The sequence below is a fragment of the Hemitrygon akajei genome, chromosome 8, assembly GCF_048418815.1.
Source record: "Hemitrygon akajei chromosome 8, sHemAka1.3, whole genome shotgun sequence".
NCBI lineage: Eukaryota > Metazoa > Chordata > Chondrichthyes > Myliobatiformes > Dasyatidae > Hemitrygon > Hemitrygon akajei.
The window spans coordinates 111,913,219-111,931,695 of NC_133131.1; the positions used below are offsets into that span (position 1 = coordinate 111,913,219).

The following is an 18,477-nucleotide window of genomic DNA, read 5'->3' on the forward strand; positions in this document are numbered from 1 at the left end:
AACATAAATAAATAGCAATAAATAGTGAGAACATGAGATAATGAGATATTACCCCATTTTAATGTTCACAGGAAGTCCAGGCAACCAGTTCCACTGTTCGCCAACTCTCAACCAGTGTAACACAAGCTATATAATTTTCCATGGCATCTCACTAATTTCCCATCTTAAGACAGCTGAGAACTGGGCAGCAAGGATTTAATTAAGATGCAGGAACTGAGGAAGCTTGGACCTTATTTCTAAGGAAGTGAATGTTTCCATCCTCACTGCATGCTTGCTCACAACTGACCTGGAATCAAGATTGGGGTCCATATTATTTGTTGTTTAGTAATTCAATCTGTGAATGTGAAGCATCAGATTGCTTTTTCCCACTTCCTCCTCATTCTCATTTCCCTGTTCAGGTCTTTCTGTGGTTTTGAGCTTCATTCAACTGTGATTATAACATACTTTTGCCAATTGTGGTGCACCATCAGTCATTCCAGGGTGCTAAATGTAGCCCATGGGTAAATCTAAGCATTTTTTTAATACTGTGGGTAAGCAACTATGCTGTGTAGCTGACAGACCTGAGCGATGAATTGCCACATTACCAGTTCACAGAGAAGCCCATTATTGTATTTAATCCCTGGCTGTAATATATATCATGCATTGTATCTATTTCTTTACCACATATATCTTTTATTTTTCTAGGAGTGTGAGATCATTGATACAGAGAATCAGGACCTCACTGACTTCACAAAATGTTTGCAGATACTACTTAAGAAAACAAAGGATCAAGGATTGAAGGTAATTTCCAGATATTCAATCTTTAGAGTTGCTTTAAAGCACTCTGTCAAAATTGCCTCAGAGAATTTTCAGATTTAATAACTTTGTTGTATAAAAAAATTCATTCATTAAAGGAAAATAATTAAGTTTTGAACTTTGTCCGGAGTTCACTGCTCACAGCCTTTTTCCATGGATTTATCTGTTCTGGGTTGGTGTCACTGGTCCTACAGATGTTTCTGTGGTTTGTAGAATCCAGACTATGTAACTGAGACATTTGAATGGGATAGAAATAGCTTCTTCCTTCAAACTCTTTCAGAAACCTTTGAAATGTGCAAAACCATGCCCCAGTTTTGCTGAAGATTTCAAGTATTTCACTGTGTTTTTGACATTGTGAAAAAATATTAAACTGCTAAAAATGAAGTAAAAAATTAAAGATTACAAAAATATTGAAAATATTTAAGTAAAAACATTTAAATGTACTTCAATCACTTTTACATTACTAAATACATTAAAGTTAATGCAAATAATTTGTAATTTAGTCACCCTTGTCCGTTTTACATGTTGGCATCACGTTGCCATTCAACTGAATAGAATTGAAATGCAGATTCTAACAATGTTCTGGGACACAGTTGAACTTCATGTGGGGTTCAGCACCAGAGCACATGGACCAAATCACTAGAGGAACACTGATACAGAAAAAGGACTTGGCATAATCCATAATCTTCCAGGCAAGCTAACATATTAAAATTCAAGATGCAAGTTTCAAGATTTTTTAATGTGATTTCCAGAACACAAGTGTAAAGGAAAACAAAATAATTGTTACTCAGGATCCAATGCAGCATAAAAAACACAATAATGAACAAAGCAGAATAAATACAGTATTTAGCTTGTGTACATAAATTGATTGTATGTCCATAAAGCGACACCAGGCACAATAGTGTCTGTACATTGAGTGGCTGTCAGGAAGTTATAAAGCAGTGGTGGAGGGTGGGGGTTAATGGGTGGAGATGTTGATCAGTCTTACTGCTTGGGGAAGGTAACTGATTTTGAGTCTGGTAGTCCTAATGTGAATGCTATGTAGCTCCTCCTTGATGCGAGTGGGACAAACAGTCCATGACCAGGGTAAGGAGAAAGCCTTCATTATGTTACTGACCCTTTCTGTATTTACTGTATCTCCTTGATGGCAGGTGGGCTTGATGTCGGTGAAGCACTGGGCAGTTTTAACTACCTGTTGTGGAGCCTTGCAGTCCACCACCAGGGCAGTTTCTGTGCCATGCAGTGATGCAGCTTGTAAGGATGCTCTCTACTGTGCATGTCTAGAATGACCTGATTATAAATCTACATAGTCCACCTCCCTTCAGCCTCCTCAGAAAGTAGAGGCATGGGTGAGCTTTCATGAATGTGTAGAGAAACATTCATTCAGAAACATTCTGGGACCACGAGAGGCTGTGTGAGATGTGCACTCCCAGGAGTTTGAAACTGCTTGCAGTTTCACTGATGTAAACAGGGATGTGTTCTTCTGACATCAATAACCATCTCCTTTGTCTTGTTAACGTTGAGGAAGCGGTTATTTGCTTGGCACCAGGCTTCAAGTTCTTCCACCTCTTCTCTATAGGCCACCTCATCATTGTTGGTAATGAGCCCCATCACTGATGTATCATCGGCGAACTTGACAATGTGAATAAACTTTTCCTGGGCTTCCCAACGGGTTTCAGCCCGGACCCAGCTGGAAGCCCGAGAGGAGTTTATTCATCATATATGCCTGGAAAGTACTAGATCCTTTCTGACAGTGTGATTGCTCGGGTGTTTGGCCATGTGGTCATGTGTGAGCAGAGTGTACAGCAATGGGCTCAGTGCACAGCCCTGGTGGGGGGGGGGGTGTAACCCATGTTGGGGGTAATGGGGAGGGAAGATTGGTATCAGCTCAGTGGTCCTGCTAGTAGCACTGCTGCTTTGTAGCTTTAATGATCTGGATTCAATGCTAATTTCTGCTCCTGATTATGTAAAGTTCACAGATTCTCCCTCTGACGCTGGGGGGCTTCATCCAAGCTCGAGTGGGATGGTAGGTTAAGTAGCAACTTCAAATTGCCCTATTTGTACAAGCAAGAAGTAAAATTTGAAGGGAGCCAATGAGGAGCATTATTTGCCAGAAGGAAAGCTATGAGGAGTACGAATGCGAGGTACTTATTAATGAACACAAGTGAATCTGCAGATTCTGGAAATAAATAAAAACACAAAATGCTGGCAGAACTCAGCAGGCCAGACAGCATCTATGGGAGGAGGTAGTGACAACGCTTCAGGCCAAAACCCTTCATCCTGTGGGCAAGTGGGCGGGAAAGGTAAAGGGCTGGAGAAGAAGGAATCTGATAGGAAAGGAGAAAGGGAAGGAGGACGGAACGCTGAGAAAGTGATAGGCAAATGAGAAGAGGTAAAAGATCAGAGTGGGGAATAGAGGAAGAGGGGTATGAAAATAAAAATCACAAGAGGAGAAATTGATATTCATGCCATTAGGTTGGAGGCTACCATGATGGAGTATAAGGTATTATTCCTCATTGCTGAAGGTGGCTTCATCTTGGTACAAAAGGAGGCTGTGGACTGACATGTCGAAACAGGAATAGGAATGGGAATTAAAATAATTGGCAACTGGGAAGTTGTGCTGTTGGCAGATGGAGCAGAAGTGCTCGATGAAGCACCAGCCCCCCCCCCCCCCCCCAGTTTATGAGGGGTCTCACCAACGCAGAGGAGGCCACATTGGGAGCACTGGACACAACAGATGACCTCAGAACAGTTGGAAGTGAATGTTTGGGGCCCTGAATAGAGGTGAGGGAGGAGGTGAATGAGCACATGTAGCACTTGGGCCACTTGCAGGGATCAGTGCCAGTAGTGAGATTAGTTGGGGAGGGACGAAAGGACAAGGGAATTGTGGAGGGACCAGTCCCTGCGGAAAGCGGGGGGAGGGTGGTAAAGATATGTTTAGAGGTAGGATACCTTTGGAGATGGTGGAAGTTGCGGAAGATGATATGTTGGATGCAGAGGCTCAGGAGGTGCGGGTGAGGGCAGCATCATTAGTCGAGGAAGAAAAACCCCATTCTTTGAAGAAAGAAGACCTCTCTGATGTCATGGAAAGGAAGGCTGCATGCTGGGAACAGATACACAGAGGTGAAGGAACTGAGAGTTCCATTTTTACAGGACATAGGGTGGAAAGAGGTATTGTCAAGATAACACTGGGAATCAGCAGGTTTATAAAAGATGTCAGTTGACAGTTTGTCTTCAGAGATGGAGACAGAAAGATCAAGAAAGGGGAGGAAGGGGTCAAAAGTCGACCAAGTGAATTTAAGGGCAGAGTAGAAGTTTGAGGCAAAGTTGATAAAATTAACGAGCTCAGCATGGGTGCATGAAGCAGTTGACAAGGTAGTGGAGGAAGATTTGGGGAATATTAGCAGGGAAGGCTTTGAACATGGACTATTCTATGTAGCTAACAAAGAGCCGGGCACAGTTGGGGTCAGGTGGGTGCCCATGGCTGCCCCTCGAATCTGGAGAAAGTGGGAGGAGCAGTAGGAACAATTGGTAAGTGTGAGGACTAGTTCTGTCAGATCGAGGAAGGTGGTGGTGGAAGGAAAATGGTTGGTTCTTTTGTCAAGATTGTAGTGGAGAGCTTTGAGGCCTCCTTGATGGGTGATACAGGTGTATAGGGGGTGAACATCCATAGTGAAAGTGAGGTGGTCAGGGCCAGGGAATTGAAAGTTACTGAAGAGATTGAAAGCATGATTGAAATTTACTGAGGAAATGGAGAACATGATTGAAAGTTACTGAAGAGTTCGAGAGCATGATTGAAATTTACTGAGGAGATCAAGAGCATTTATTGAAACATAAACTATTTTAAAGACCTATTATTAATTGTTATTCAATTAAATACCATGCTGTTTATTTTCCTGGTGACTGAACAATTCATTAAGCATTTTTTCTGTACTGTGGCAAAAACTTTCAGAAATTAACTGTATCAACTCCAAACTAAATTATGAACATTTTGTCGGTGATAGTGATCGCTCTCGAGAAAAGCTTCAATACTCTAGGCCACCTTTCAAAATCAGCAAGGTATTTTAAATGGATAATGAACTGTAATGCTCTGGTTAAGATTTCTACTGCTATGCTGTGAGGTAATTTTATTTTAGCAGTTTTTTTGCAAATGCAGTGTGTCTTGTAGTAAGCTTCTGAGCCTAGTGTTTTGGCTTTAGCTAAAGACAAGGAGCCATTTTGTTCAATTTAGGAATGCTTGTCAGACGATCGCGTTTGTCTTGGTAACATATTGTAACATTTTGCCCAGTGGGATGTCATGAAAGAGAGAGTTGGGCAGGATCAGATTTCTGAAGGATGGTAGTCTGGTTTGGGGTCTTATTTCTCTGGCGAACGATAACATTGTATGAGGCAGTATTTACACAGCATTCGCTGCAAGTCATGTCCATCCAACTTTCCTGTTTGGTTGAACCTAAGTCATACCAACCTTCGATGTATGATGCTGATGGAAGGTGGCCTTCTCACTGCGGAGCCACGTGGCTGTTAGCAGAGTTAGCTAACAAGTCAAGTTTGTATACAAGCCCCAGAGAGAGAGTTACAGATATCAACAGAAATATCTAGTAAGTTTGAGTGTTAAGCTTTCACTCAGAAACAGTGTGTATACTGGGGTGGATTTTTACCCATCCACCCAGGTGCGAAAACTAAATTGCCTTTTAGTGTGTGTTATGAAAGCTGTGTGTTTTTCACTTCCATTGAAACCTTATTAAAAGGAAAAGAGGATAGAGAAGAATTTGGAATTTTACCAGAGAAAATAAAAATGTTACATTAAAAAATGCCAGAGAGCTCTTTTATGTTATTTATTAAGATGGCAGCTTGGTTTGAAACTTGTCCAGGAAAGGACAAAACAATTATTGGCAGTACAGGTGAAAGTAGACAAGCAGATGAAAATGTGATTTGGCAAAAAAAGAAACTGATTAATGTTGCATGAAGGGACAGGAACAGAAGTATATTTCCTTTTCACATCAATTATAGACATCAAAACTTTACACTTGTGTAGAAATGATACCAATATCAAAATGACGTAAGTTGTGGAGGAATGAAGAATCACTAAAGAGGAAGAAGAACCATTCTTCAGCCTTATAAAATGTAAGCCATACATTAGCTTCAGTACTGAATGCAGTTCTGGTCACCACACCATCAGAATTATGGTGTGCGAGGGGTTACTGACAAGATTCATCAGGATGTTGCACAGGATGTTTCAGTTATGGGAGAGACTGGAGAGATGAAGTCTGTTTTTTCTCTGGAGTGGAGGAGATTTAGAGTAAGATTTTTAACTTCAAAGTTCAAAGTACATTTATTCTCAGAGTACGTATTCTGTATACAACCTTGAGGTTCATCTTTTTACAGGCAGCCACAAAGCAAAATAAAAACAATAAAAGCTATTAAAAAAAGACCACCGAACACCCAATTGCATTTTAAAAAAACAAATCATGCAAACAATAAAAGTAAGCAACTAACATTCAGAACTGAAGTTCACAAAATTGAGCCCACAGCCAAGAAGCCAGTCATCACTGCAGCTGATCCAGGACTCATTAGTTGCAGGCCACAGGCTCAATTCAGCGCAGAGACAAGTAAACCTCGCCAAACTGCAAGCTGAACACTGGTGTGTCCCTTGCCCTTGGCCATACACCCTGTTGCTTCAATCTGGCCCAGCACTCAAATTGGTCAATCCTTGCTCTTAGTCCCAGGCCCAGTTTCTTTGATAGGCTCTCGGGCCTGGGACCCGCTGCCTCGAATTGGCCTGTGTCTGGCCTTTCCAATGCAGCCCGGCGCTTAAATTGGTCAAAACTCTGCTCGTTCTCTCGTCTCGAGCCTGGGTCCTGCCGCCTCAATTCGGCCTGTACACACCACGCCACAACTGTCCTGCACCTTCGAGATGTGGTTTATGAAAGTATCATGGGTATAGATAAGGTAGGCTGCAGGAAACTTTTCCCCATTTCAGAAATCGACAGAACTAGAGTATATAGGCTCAGTGTCAAGAGACTTAGAGAGGATCTGAGGGGGATCTTTTGCACCCAGAGAATGGTGAGTACTTGGAATGCATTGCTTGTCTTAGTAGTGGGTCCAAAGCAATTCAGAAGTATTGAAGTAAACATGTGAATCGCATAGGCATGGAAACTAAGGGTTAAGTGCTGGATTAGTAAAAGATCAGTGCCCACCAATCAGTATGGACATTTTGAGCTGACTGGCTTGTGTCCATGCTGTACGACTAGCTCAGTGATACTCAGTGAAACAATTGGCATTTAAAAAAAAAATGAAATGGGGATAACATGAAAGATCATTTTCTGGTGAGCTATATGATTTTGTCATCCAGTATCCAGGAAAGCCACTTTAAATGACCAGAGTATCATCCTCGAACATACTAAGAAATTTTCAATGATGTCCAGCACAAACTCCACAACTACCTTTATTAAGCAAAACTACCAAGTGTTTTTCTCTTCTTGGTACGTGTGAGGAGTAGACAATTACAATGGGAAATAGAAAATAAATGTAGTAAGTATGCAGAAATTTGAGAATGTCGGAGAACGTCAGCACTCCAGTGTTCTGAAAGAAGCAGCCAAAGAGATTTTGGAGGCGTTATTAGTGATCTTTCAGAAATTACTAGATCCTGGATTGTACTGGAACATCGCAATTGTCACTCCACTTCTTAAGACCATAAGACACGGAAAGAAAGAAGAAAGACGACAGATAGTAAATTGTAGTCTAGTTAGCCTGACTTCATTGATTGGTAAGATTTTAGCGTCTATTATTAAGGATAAGGATTTGGGGTACTTGGAGGCACACGCTACAAAAGGCCGAAGTCAGCATGATTTCCTTAAGAGGAGATCTTGCCTGACAAACCTGTTGGAATTCTTTGTGAAAGTAACAAACAAGATAGACAAAGTGTCTGTGGGCGTTGTTTGCTTGAATGATCAGAAGGCCTTTGACATGAGGCTGCTGAATGAAATAGGCGCCCATGCTACAGGAAAGATATAATCACTGATACAGGATTGGCTGACTTACAAAAGGCAAAGAGCGGGAATAAAGGGGGCTGCCAGTGACTGGAAGTGTTCCACAGGGATCTGTGTTCAGTCCATTACTTTTAAAATTATATATTACTGATGTAGATGATGGAATTGATGGCTTTGTGCCAAGTTTGTAGAGTATTCAAAGCTAGGTGGAAGGGCAGGCATTGTTGAGGAAATGGAGTCTGCAGAAGAACTTCAAAAGATTAGGAGGGCAAAGAAGTGGCCGATGGAATACAGTGCAGGGAAGTGTATGGTCATCCACTTTGGTAAAAGGAATAAAGGTGGAGACTATTTTCTGAACAGGGAGAAAATTCAGAAATCAGAGGTGCAAAGGGGCTTGGGAGTCCTCATGCAGGATTCCCTAAAGGTTAACTTGCAATTAAGTCAGTAGTAAGGAAGACAAATGTAATACAACATAGAATATAGAAAACCTACAGCACAATACAGGCCCTTCGGCGCACAAAGCTGTGCCGAACATGTCCTTACCTGAGAAATTACCTCGGGTTATGCATCGCCCTTTATTTTTCTGAGCTCCATATACTTATCCAGGAGTCTCTTAAAAGACCCTGTCATATCCGCCTCCACCACCGTCGCCGGCAGCCCATTCCACGCACTCACCACTCTCTGTGGAAAAGAACTTACCCCTGATATCTTCTTGTACTTGTACACCTCTATCAAGTCACCTCTCATCCTCCGTCGCTCCAAGAATAAAAGGCCGAGTTCACTCAGCCTATTCTCATAAGGCATGCTCCCCTATCCAGACAACGACCTTGTAAGTCTCCTCTGCACCCTTTCTATGGTTTCCATATCCTTCCTTCAGTGAGGTGACCAGAACTGAGCACAGTACTCCAAGTGGGGTCTGACCAGGGTCCTATATAGCTGTAACATTACCTCTCGACTCCTAAGCTCAATCCCATGGTCGATGAAGGCCAATGCACCGTATGCTTTCTAAGCCTCAGAGTCAACCTGTGCAGCAGCTTTCAGTGTCGTATGGACTCGGACCCCAAGATCCCTCTGATCCTCCACACTGCCAAGAGTCTTACCATTACTACTATATTCTGTCATCATATTTGACCTACCAAAATGAACTACTTCAAACTTATCTAAGTTGAACTCCATCTGCCACTTCTCAGCCCAGTTTTGCATCCTATCAATGTCCCGCTGTAACCTCTGACAGCCCTCCACACTATCTACAACACCTCCAACCTTTGTATCATAAGCAAATTTACTAACCCATCCCTCCACTTCCTCACACAAAATGCTGGTGGAACACAGCAGGCCAGGCAGCATCTATAGGAAGAAGCACTGTCGACGTTTCGAGCCGAGACCCTTCGTCAGGACAATGCCTGGCCTGCTGTGTTCCACCAGCATTTTGTGTGTGTTGTTTGAATTTCCAGCATCTGCAGATTTCCTCGTGTTTCCTCCACTTCCTCATCCAGGTCATTTATAAAAATCACGAAAAGTAGGGGTCCTGGAACAGATCCCTGAGGCACACCATTAGTGACCAGCCTCCATGCAGATTATGACCCATCTTAAACCACTCTTTGCCTTCTGTGGGCAAGCCAGTTCCGGATCCACAAAGCAATTTCCCCTTGGATCCCATGCTTCCTAACTTTCTCAATAAGCCTTACATGGGGTACCTTGTCAAATGCCTTGCTGAAGTCCATATACACTACATCTACGGCTCTACCATCATCAATGTGTTTAGTCACATCTCAGAAAATTCAATCATGCTCGTAAGGCATGGCCTGCCTTTGACAAAGCTATGCTGACTATTCCTAATCATATTATGCCTCTCCAAATGTTCATAAATCCTGTCTCTCAGGATCTTCTCCATCAACTTACCAACCACTGAAGTAAGACTCAGTGGTCTATAATTTCCTATAATGTTAGCATTCTTTTCGAGAGGAGGAGAATATAAAACCAAGGTTATACAGCTGAAGTATTAGAAGGCACTTTGTCAAAACACATTTGGAATATTGTGAGCAGTTTTGAACCACCTATGTCAGGAAGGATGTGCTAGATTTGGAGATTGTCTACAGGAGGCATACAAGAATAATCCTGAGAATGAAAGCCTCATATTTCTGGATCATTGGGATCTCTTCTGGGGAAGCTATAACCAGTATAAAATGAACGGGCTGCACCTGAACCCGAAAGGGACCAATATCATTGTGGGCAAGTTTGCTAGAGTTGTTAGGGAGGGTTTAGACTAATTTGGCGGGGTGGGGTGGGAACAGGAGTGATGGGACTGAGATAGGGATATTGGTTTACAAGCTGAGGTACTGGAGAGAGATTTGGGAAAGGACAGGCAGATTATAGGGCAAAATTGCAGTCAGTGGGATGGGTTGCAGTGTAAATGGGGAGAAAATTGGAAAGGGTGATCAATGCAGGACTGAAGGTGCTTATCTTTGAGAAACTGCAAAGGTAAGAAGACCCTGGTGGGAGTTATTTACAGGCCTCTGAGCAGGAGTCAGGATGTAGTCTACAGATTACTGTGGGAGATGGAAAAAGCATGTCAAGAAGGCAATGTCACAATAGTCACGGTGGATTTCAATATGCAGGTAGAATGGGAAAATCAAGTTGATGCTGGATAGCAAGAGAGAGAATTTGTGGAGTGCCTCAAATTGGAACACCTTGTGGTTGAGTCCACATGGGAATCAGCAATTCTGGATCCTGACTACTGTTTGGAGGCCTGTAAATAACTTCCATCAGGGTCTTCTTACCCTTCCAGTTTCTTAACTCCACCCACAAGGATTCTACATGTTTGATCCTATATCACCTCTTTCTAAAGATTTGATTTGATTTTTTCAAATTTCAAATTTCCGACTGCCCTACAAGATCAGCTACCTTATTTTGTGTACTGCATGCAATCACCTTCGGTCCTGTGTTGGTCACCCTTTTTAGATGTGAATATTTGAAGTGTTTATTAATACAAGGAAAGATTTACCAGTTTCACACACAAAATGGAGTAACTCAGCAAGTCAGGCAGCTTCTATGGAGGGGAGTGAACAGAATTTGATTCAGGATGAAATCCTTCATCAGACTCGACTTGCTGAGTTCCTCCAGCATTTTGTGTGTGTTTCTCATGATTTCCAGCATCTGCAGAATATCTTGTGTTTAAGACTTGTCAGTTTGTTGGAAATGATTTTGTTCAATTCATTGCAAAGTTGGGTACAAGTTCAAGAACTGTATCTTTAAGGACATACTGATCGGAATAGTGAATGCTGCTTTTATTGAAGTATCCCAAAACACGTATTCAAAAAATTACTTAGGAGCTTTATTTCTTTCAAGCTATTGATGTGATAAATTAATATTCACAGAAAAATAGGTAGATAATGTCCAAACATAAATTTCCCTTGTGATTAAAACTGACCTGACTCTGTGCCTAGTCACAATAGTTAACCCCATTAGAATCTGTAAGTGCATTCCTTGCATGTAGAAGGATTAGTGATTCCTGAACAACTGATTATAGCTGTTCCTGTGAAATTTTGTAACTAAGTGAGTATGCCTGTTTACAGAACATAGGTCCACCTCAAAGCACCATTTTCTTCAAATGTATTTAGTCCAACTGCATAGTTAAGTGATTAATTCCTGTCCACGTTATGTAAGTGCTTTATTCTCCTATACAAATGTAACAGTATAGACATTTTTTAAAAATCTGATAAAATTAGGTACATTTACAGGAATCAAAATGGAAAATAGATTCAGTGCAGTATCTTTCTTTCTGTAATGGATTATATATTTCTGTTGAGTGTTTGAGCGAAGCTAATCAGTAGTCTATGGGGAGAGAAAAGGCAATTGTATTTTACTTCAGGTTTTGTGAGATGTTTGTGGAGTGAGAATTAAAAGGTTTACTCCATGCGGTAGGGGAACTGGACCCAGAACATGATCTGTGCCTCAATCTAATCAGTAAGAATTCTAAGCAACATATATAAAATGCTGGAGGAACTCAGCAGTCCAGGCAGCATCTATGGAAGAGAGTCAACAGTCAACGTTTTAGGCTGAGACCCTTCATCAGGTCCTGCTTTTCCCTTGTCAGTATCAATTCTACTCTTTTTTTTACAAGATTTCACAAATTAAAAATGCTGATACTTTTTTATATACTTCATAAAAGCATTTATTTTAAAACTAGAACAAAACTAGTTAAAGCTAATTTCATTTTTCTTAGACAAATTTTGGTTTATGCTGAGTTTATTTGTTGATAATATTCTGCATTTATATCAACCAACATTTTGTTTTCCATTTTAAGCTTATCATTGTCAGCTAAGTACTGGGAAAATGACTTAAATCCAACCATTATGGGAAATTTACAATTGTATCAGTAATTTTTGGCATTGCTTGTACTGTGTTCACTGCTTGTATGCAGTTTCCACTATTTTCTCAGGGCTAGGGTTAATATATAGAGCATGGGTACATGTAGGCTATCCCAAGGTTCTGCACAACTTGCTTTAATTATCTGTCACACAACACACTGTTCCATAGAAGCTCAACTTTCAATCAGCACATTACAGCCATCTTAATGTGGGAGTGACTGCACTAATTCCAGATTGTAGTTCACGTATGCCAATGGTGACTTGTTTGACACCTTTATTGATTAGTATAGTCCTTTTATCATCCCCTTTTCTTCAAGCACTGTCATTCTTTTAATTATTTCTCCACCCTTCCCTCTATCATAGACCTTCCTTTCTCTGTTTCCTTCTCTTCTCAATATTTTGCATCTTCAAACTTGGAAATGTTTGAACCTTTTGCACCGGATAACAAGCCATCAGCCTGAAACAGGAGCAGCTTCCCTGCCTGCTGATACTCTCTGCCCTACTGAACATTTCCGGCACTTCTCTTTTAAATGCAGGTTTGCAGCATCTGAAATATTTAGCCTAAAACTAAACCTGAACAATAACCATTAGAAAAATTAATTTGATTCCAGAATTAATTGGCTTGTCATATGAGGAGCGTTTGATGGCTCTGGGTCCGGAATTCGGAAGAATGAGGGATGATCATATTGAGACATATCGAATGTTGAAAGACCTCGATAGAGTGGATGTGGAGAGGATGTTTCCTATAGAGGGGGAGCCTGAGACGAGAGGACACAGCCTCAGAATAGAGGGATGCCCTTTTAGAATGGAGTTAAGGAGGAATTTCTCTTGCTAGAAGGTGGCAAATCTGTGGAATTTGGTGCCTCAGGCTGCTGTGGCCAAGTTCTTTGGTATATTTAAGGTACAGCTTGATAGATTCTTGATTAGTCAGCCATAAAGAGATGCAGGGAAAAGGCAGGAGATTGGGACTGAGAGGTAAGATGAATCAGCCATGGTGAAATGGAGCAGACTCGATGGGCCAAATGGCCTAATTCTGCTCCCATATCTATGGTCGTTTAGGCCAAATGGATTATTCAGTTTTCTGTTTGGTTGTGTACTAACAAGCTGGAATCATTCACTTAGGACAACTTAGGAAGCTTGTTTAAGTTTGAGCTCAAAAATTTTATGTTATATCCCAGAGGCTGTGATGATACTGGATAAATCAAGTAAAGTTTGGATAAATGAATTATGAAATTATGTTTATCCTGTATATAACAGGTAAGCTAGAGCATGATCCCATAAACCTGTCCTGTCATTTATTAGGAGCACATTTGATATTTTGCCTCAAGATCACTTTCCTGCCCAATCACCATGTTATTCCCAGTCTCAGTTTTAAATATAATGACTGGAGTGCCACAGCTCCCTGTGAAGAAAGTCAAAAATAGCTATCCCCAGTTATTCACGATCTATCCCAATAACCTGGCCAATTTGTTTTTTCAAGTTTACTAAAGATACCAAACCAGATGGCATTGTGGACTGTGAGGAGAATGCAGTGTAGTTTTAGGGGGATATCGAAAGGTTAGTGATTAGGACAACAAAGAAATGGTTGTGGGAGGCAGAGGGAGGCTAAGGGATTGCTTCGAGTCAGTGGACTGGGTTGTGCTCAGGGACTCGTCTGTCGATCTGAATGAATACCCCATGGTTGTCACAGACTTTATAAAAGCAGTTGTAGACAAGTGTGTCTCCACAAAATCATTCAGAGTTTTCTCCTACCTGAAGCCCTGGATGACAGCCAGATCAGAGGCATTCAAATCTGGCAGCCAAGAATGTTACAACAGGTCCAGGTATGATTTCCAGAAAGCCATCTTATGGGTGAAATGGCAATTCCCGTCTAAATTAGAATCAACAAGTATGCTTGAACGTTGGGCCAGGCTACAATCCTATAAAGTAAAACCAAACAACATTAGCAACACCAGGGTTTCGCTTCCAGATGAGCTCAACACCTTCGGTGCTCACTTTGACCATCAAAACATGGAGTCCCCAATGATCCTATCATTTCAGTCTCTGAGGCCAATGGGCAAGCAGCCTTCTGGAGGATGAACCCATAAAAAACAACTGGCCCTGACAGGGTACCTGGCCAAGTACTAAAGACCTGTGCTGATCGACTGGCTGGAGTGTTCACTGAGATCTTTGCCCTCTCAAAATGGCAGTCTGAGGTACCACCTGCTTCAAGCAGGCTTCAGGTGCCTCAGAAGAATGTGGTAATCTACCTCAAAGATTATCGTTCAGTAGCACTTTCATCCATGGTGTTGAAGTGTTTTGAGAGGTTGGTGATGAAATGCATCAACTCTTGCCTGAAAAGCAACGTTGATCCACTCCAATTTGCCTTCTGGCATAACAGGTTCACAGCAGACACCAACACATTGGCTCTTCACTCAACCCTGGAACATCTGGACAGCAAAGACTGTTCTTTGTTGATTACCACTCGGCATTCAATACTGTAATCCCCTCAAAACTAACCAATAAGCTTCAGGACCTTGGCCTCAATACCTCCTTGTGCAATTGGATCCTCAATTTCCTCACTTGCAGACACCAGTCAGTTTGGATTGGCAACAACATCTCCTCTATGATCTCATCAGCACAGGTGCACCACAGGGCAGTGTGCTTAGCCCCTGCTCTACATGCTTCACACTTGTGACTGTGTGGCTAAGCACAGCTCTAATACTATATTCAAGTTTGCTGATGACACCACTGCCCTAGCCAAATCAAAGTGGTGACTAATCAATGGATTGCAGGGAGATTGAAAATCTGGATGAATGGTGCCACAACGACAAACTGCTACTCAGAGTCAACAAGACCAAACAGCTGATTAGTGACTTCAGGAGGAGCAAACTAGAGTTCCATGAGCCATTCCTCACAGGAGGATCGGAGGTGGAGAGAGTCAGCAATGTTAAATCCCTCAGTGTTATCATTCCTTCCTTAGGAGTTTGTGAACATTTGGCATAATATCTAAAACTTAGACAAACTTCTACTGGTGTGTAGTAGAGTGTGTGCTGACTGGTCACATCATGGCCTGGTAAGGAAACACCAATGCTCTTGAATGGAAAATGCTATGAAAGGTAGTGGATATGGCCCAGTGCATCACAGGTAAAGCCCTCTCCACTACTGAGCATATTTACATGGAGCGTTGGTGCAGGGATGCAGCATCCATCATCAGGAACCCATGCTGCCATCAAGAAGAAGGTACAGGAAGCTCAAGACCCACACCACCAGGTTCAGGCACAGTTATTACCCCTCAACCATAAAGCACTTTAACCAAATGAGATAACTTCACTCAACATCACTTTCCCCGTCACTAAAATGTTCCCACGACTTATGGACTCACTCTTAAGAACTGTTCATGTGACATTCTTGATATTTATTGCTTATTTTTAATTCTTTCTTTTTTTGTATTTGCACAGTTTATTGTCTTTCGCATACTGGTTGAACACCCAGTTGTTGCGATCTTCCATTGATTTTATTATGGTTATTATTCTATTCTGGATTTATAAATTATGCCCACTAGAAAATAAATCTCAGGGTTGTTTGTAGTGACATACATGTACTTTGATAATACAGATGTGGAAGAACCACTTTGGTTAAAAAATATGCAAGTTGTTTTTTTTTAATGCTGAGAGATTGAAAGCTGTTGGTGTTCGAAGAGATTAGGGTGCTGTTGCACAAAGTTTACTGAATGTTAATGTACAGCAGCAATAAAAGAGATGAATGGTGCATTTGCCTTTATTGGAAGAAGGTTTGAATACAAAAGTAGTGACGCACTGCTCCAATTAGATAGAACCCTGGAGAGATCACATCTGGAGTATTGTGAACAGATATGGTCTCCCTAACCTAGGAAGGCTATATTTGCAATAGAGGAAATGCAGTGAAGGTTCACAAGATTGATTCCAGAGATGGCAGGTTTGTTGCATGAGGCTAGATTCAATCGTCTGGTCCTGTACTCTCTTGAGTTTTAAAACAAGAGAATTATCTCATTGAAATGTACAACATTATTGTGGGCCCTGACAGAGAGGATGCAGTTGGGATATTTACAATCAGCAGTCACAGTCTCAAAAATTTTTTAAAAAGCTATTCAAGAGAAAGGTAAAATGAGATTTCTTCACTTAGCAGGTAGTGAATCTTCAGAACTTCATACCTAAGCTCAAGAGAGAAGTCATTAAATTTATTAAATTTTACTGCAGTTGTTGAATAACTGACAAGTGGTGCCATCATATCACCGCCATATAAAGTTAGGATATATTAACATTATTTGGCTTGTGTAAATGGTTGACAACAAAACTAAAAAGTGGAGAATAAGAACATTCTCATGAGCACTCCAGTGCCTCAGCTAAAATTGCAGTAGAGCTCAATTTTCTAGCTTTTAATTTACTCATGTGGGAGTCATCAATATTCGTGTGTGATGAGATAGGACAACAGAAATTGAACCCTCATACCCTGTAAATGTATGCATTCATGTTAGTCACTCCTACACTATCCTGAAACAATCAGTGCTGTCTGGCCACACTGCAATGCAGAGTCAGTGCTCCAATACACTAGATCGCCAGTTAGCAGCACAGCTGAAATACATTTATTAAATACTTCAATTTGACTGAAATCAGTGGAGCTTTTAATACATTAGCTGGAGAAGATTACATAATTAAGATAATCACACTTTAAGGTGCAAAAAGCTTATTGAATTGCCCAAAATAGTCAAAGTGCTTAATATGTATAAGTGGTGCCTTTATAATTGATGTCTAGGGTAATGGAATGAGGATATGGAAAATTGCTTAGTATAGGTGGCTGCATACCATAAACGTGGGTGATATAATTGCTGGGGACAACATTAAAAAGGGTTCAGAGAGCAAAAGGACTTTGGGGAGGAAGTTATGAAGATATGTTCACAGAATTAAGTCTATTTTCACTGGTTGACAGAAGATTGAGGGAAACATTAAATTCAGTTGTTAAAATAACCTGAATAACTAGATAAAAATTGTGGCAATATTTATTTAATTCAGACTATAAATACAAAATCTGGAACATTAACAAAGAGCTTGTAAGATTTGAAGGAATTTCCCACAGACTAGTATTTAAATATAATAGGGTTCAGAGTAAGAGTTCATCCAATGCCAATTACACAGATCCAGATATTGTTGGTAACCATATAACCATATAACAATTACAGCATGGAAATAGGCCATCTCGGCCCTTCTAGTCCGTGCCGACGCTTACACTCACCTAGTCCCACTGGCCCGCACTCAGCCCATAACCCTCCATTCCTTTCCTGTCCATATACCTATCCAATTTTACTTTAAATGACAATACTGAACCTGCCTCTACCACTTCTACTGGAAGTAAATATCAGTGAGACTGAGATTTTCAAGCAAGTAACCAAATAGGAGCCCCAAATATACTCACCAATGGTACTACATTATCTTTCTAAATCTTTCTGGTGCTGGATGCAAGAGCTCATTTGCACTCTTGAGAAGAAAGGTATGTTCCTTATTTTTAAAGAAATGTTTAGAATTTGTTTTATGTTTTTAAGTTAATGGTTTTAAGTACTTTAGTTGATCATATTGTATGTATTTAAGCAATTATTTCTATTAATAGTTTACATTTGTTTCTTCATGTCAGAGACACTCAACAACATTGAAAGAAACTATCCTCTTTAACAGTGGTAAAGCTTAGGAGAAGGTTCTATTTGCTGTCAAAGCTGATTGGAGAGTTTCCAAAGTAGGGCTTCTTGTTGACAGTTTTGGAGGTCCATCTGCTTGATCAGGATTGCACTGGTGGACTCTGCATCACTTGCCAATCATCAGTGTGATGGGAAGATCACATGACCCCACTCACTCCATGCTTGTAGATGAAGTCATAGCTTTGCCTCACAGATGATGACATAACTACATCTGTGTCCATTCTGAGTGGGAAGTGGCTGAGTCACTTCACAACTACTGTCATCCAAAAACAGTATCAGTCACACCTGAGAAGCAGAGTTTTCATGTCAATCATCTGGGAAGTAGCATGAGTTAGAAGTTTTAAAAAAAAACATGTTTTTTAAAAAACTTAATAAGATGTGTAAGATGTAGCTTATGTCTTAATTATTAGCCAAAATACCTGAACTTCATCAAAGAGTTCAATGAGCAACATTAACCAAACTGTCTTCTACTCCCCAACTCCCACCCCTGGTGTCCCACACTGAGCCATGGATTCTAGAAAACTCTGGGGTCTCATGCCATTGAGACAGCCAACTGAGCTGAAAAGGTCTACCAATGTAAAGGCTGGGAAATCTCACCTCATGTTGACGTTGGGAA

General features: G+C 41.0%; 1 protein-coding gene across 11 annotated transcripts in view; it reads left to right on the forward strand.

Annotated features, from left to right (window-relative positions):
* Positions 1 to 18,477, forward strand: part of tpk1 (thiamin pyrophosphokinase 1) — a 380,881-nt gene that overhangs the window by 186,377 nt on the left and 176,027 nt on the right. For all 11 annotated transcript variants that reach the window (XM_073054376.1, XM_073054384.1, XM_073054377.1 and 8 more), the window contains one exon: positions 685 to 780. In XM_073054376.1, the coding sequence (XP_072910477.1) occupies positions 685 to 780 (96 nt within the window). The remainder of the gene's footprint in view (positions 1 to 684; positions 781 to 18,477) is intronic.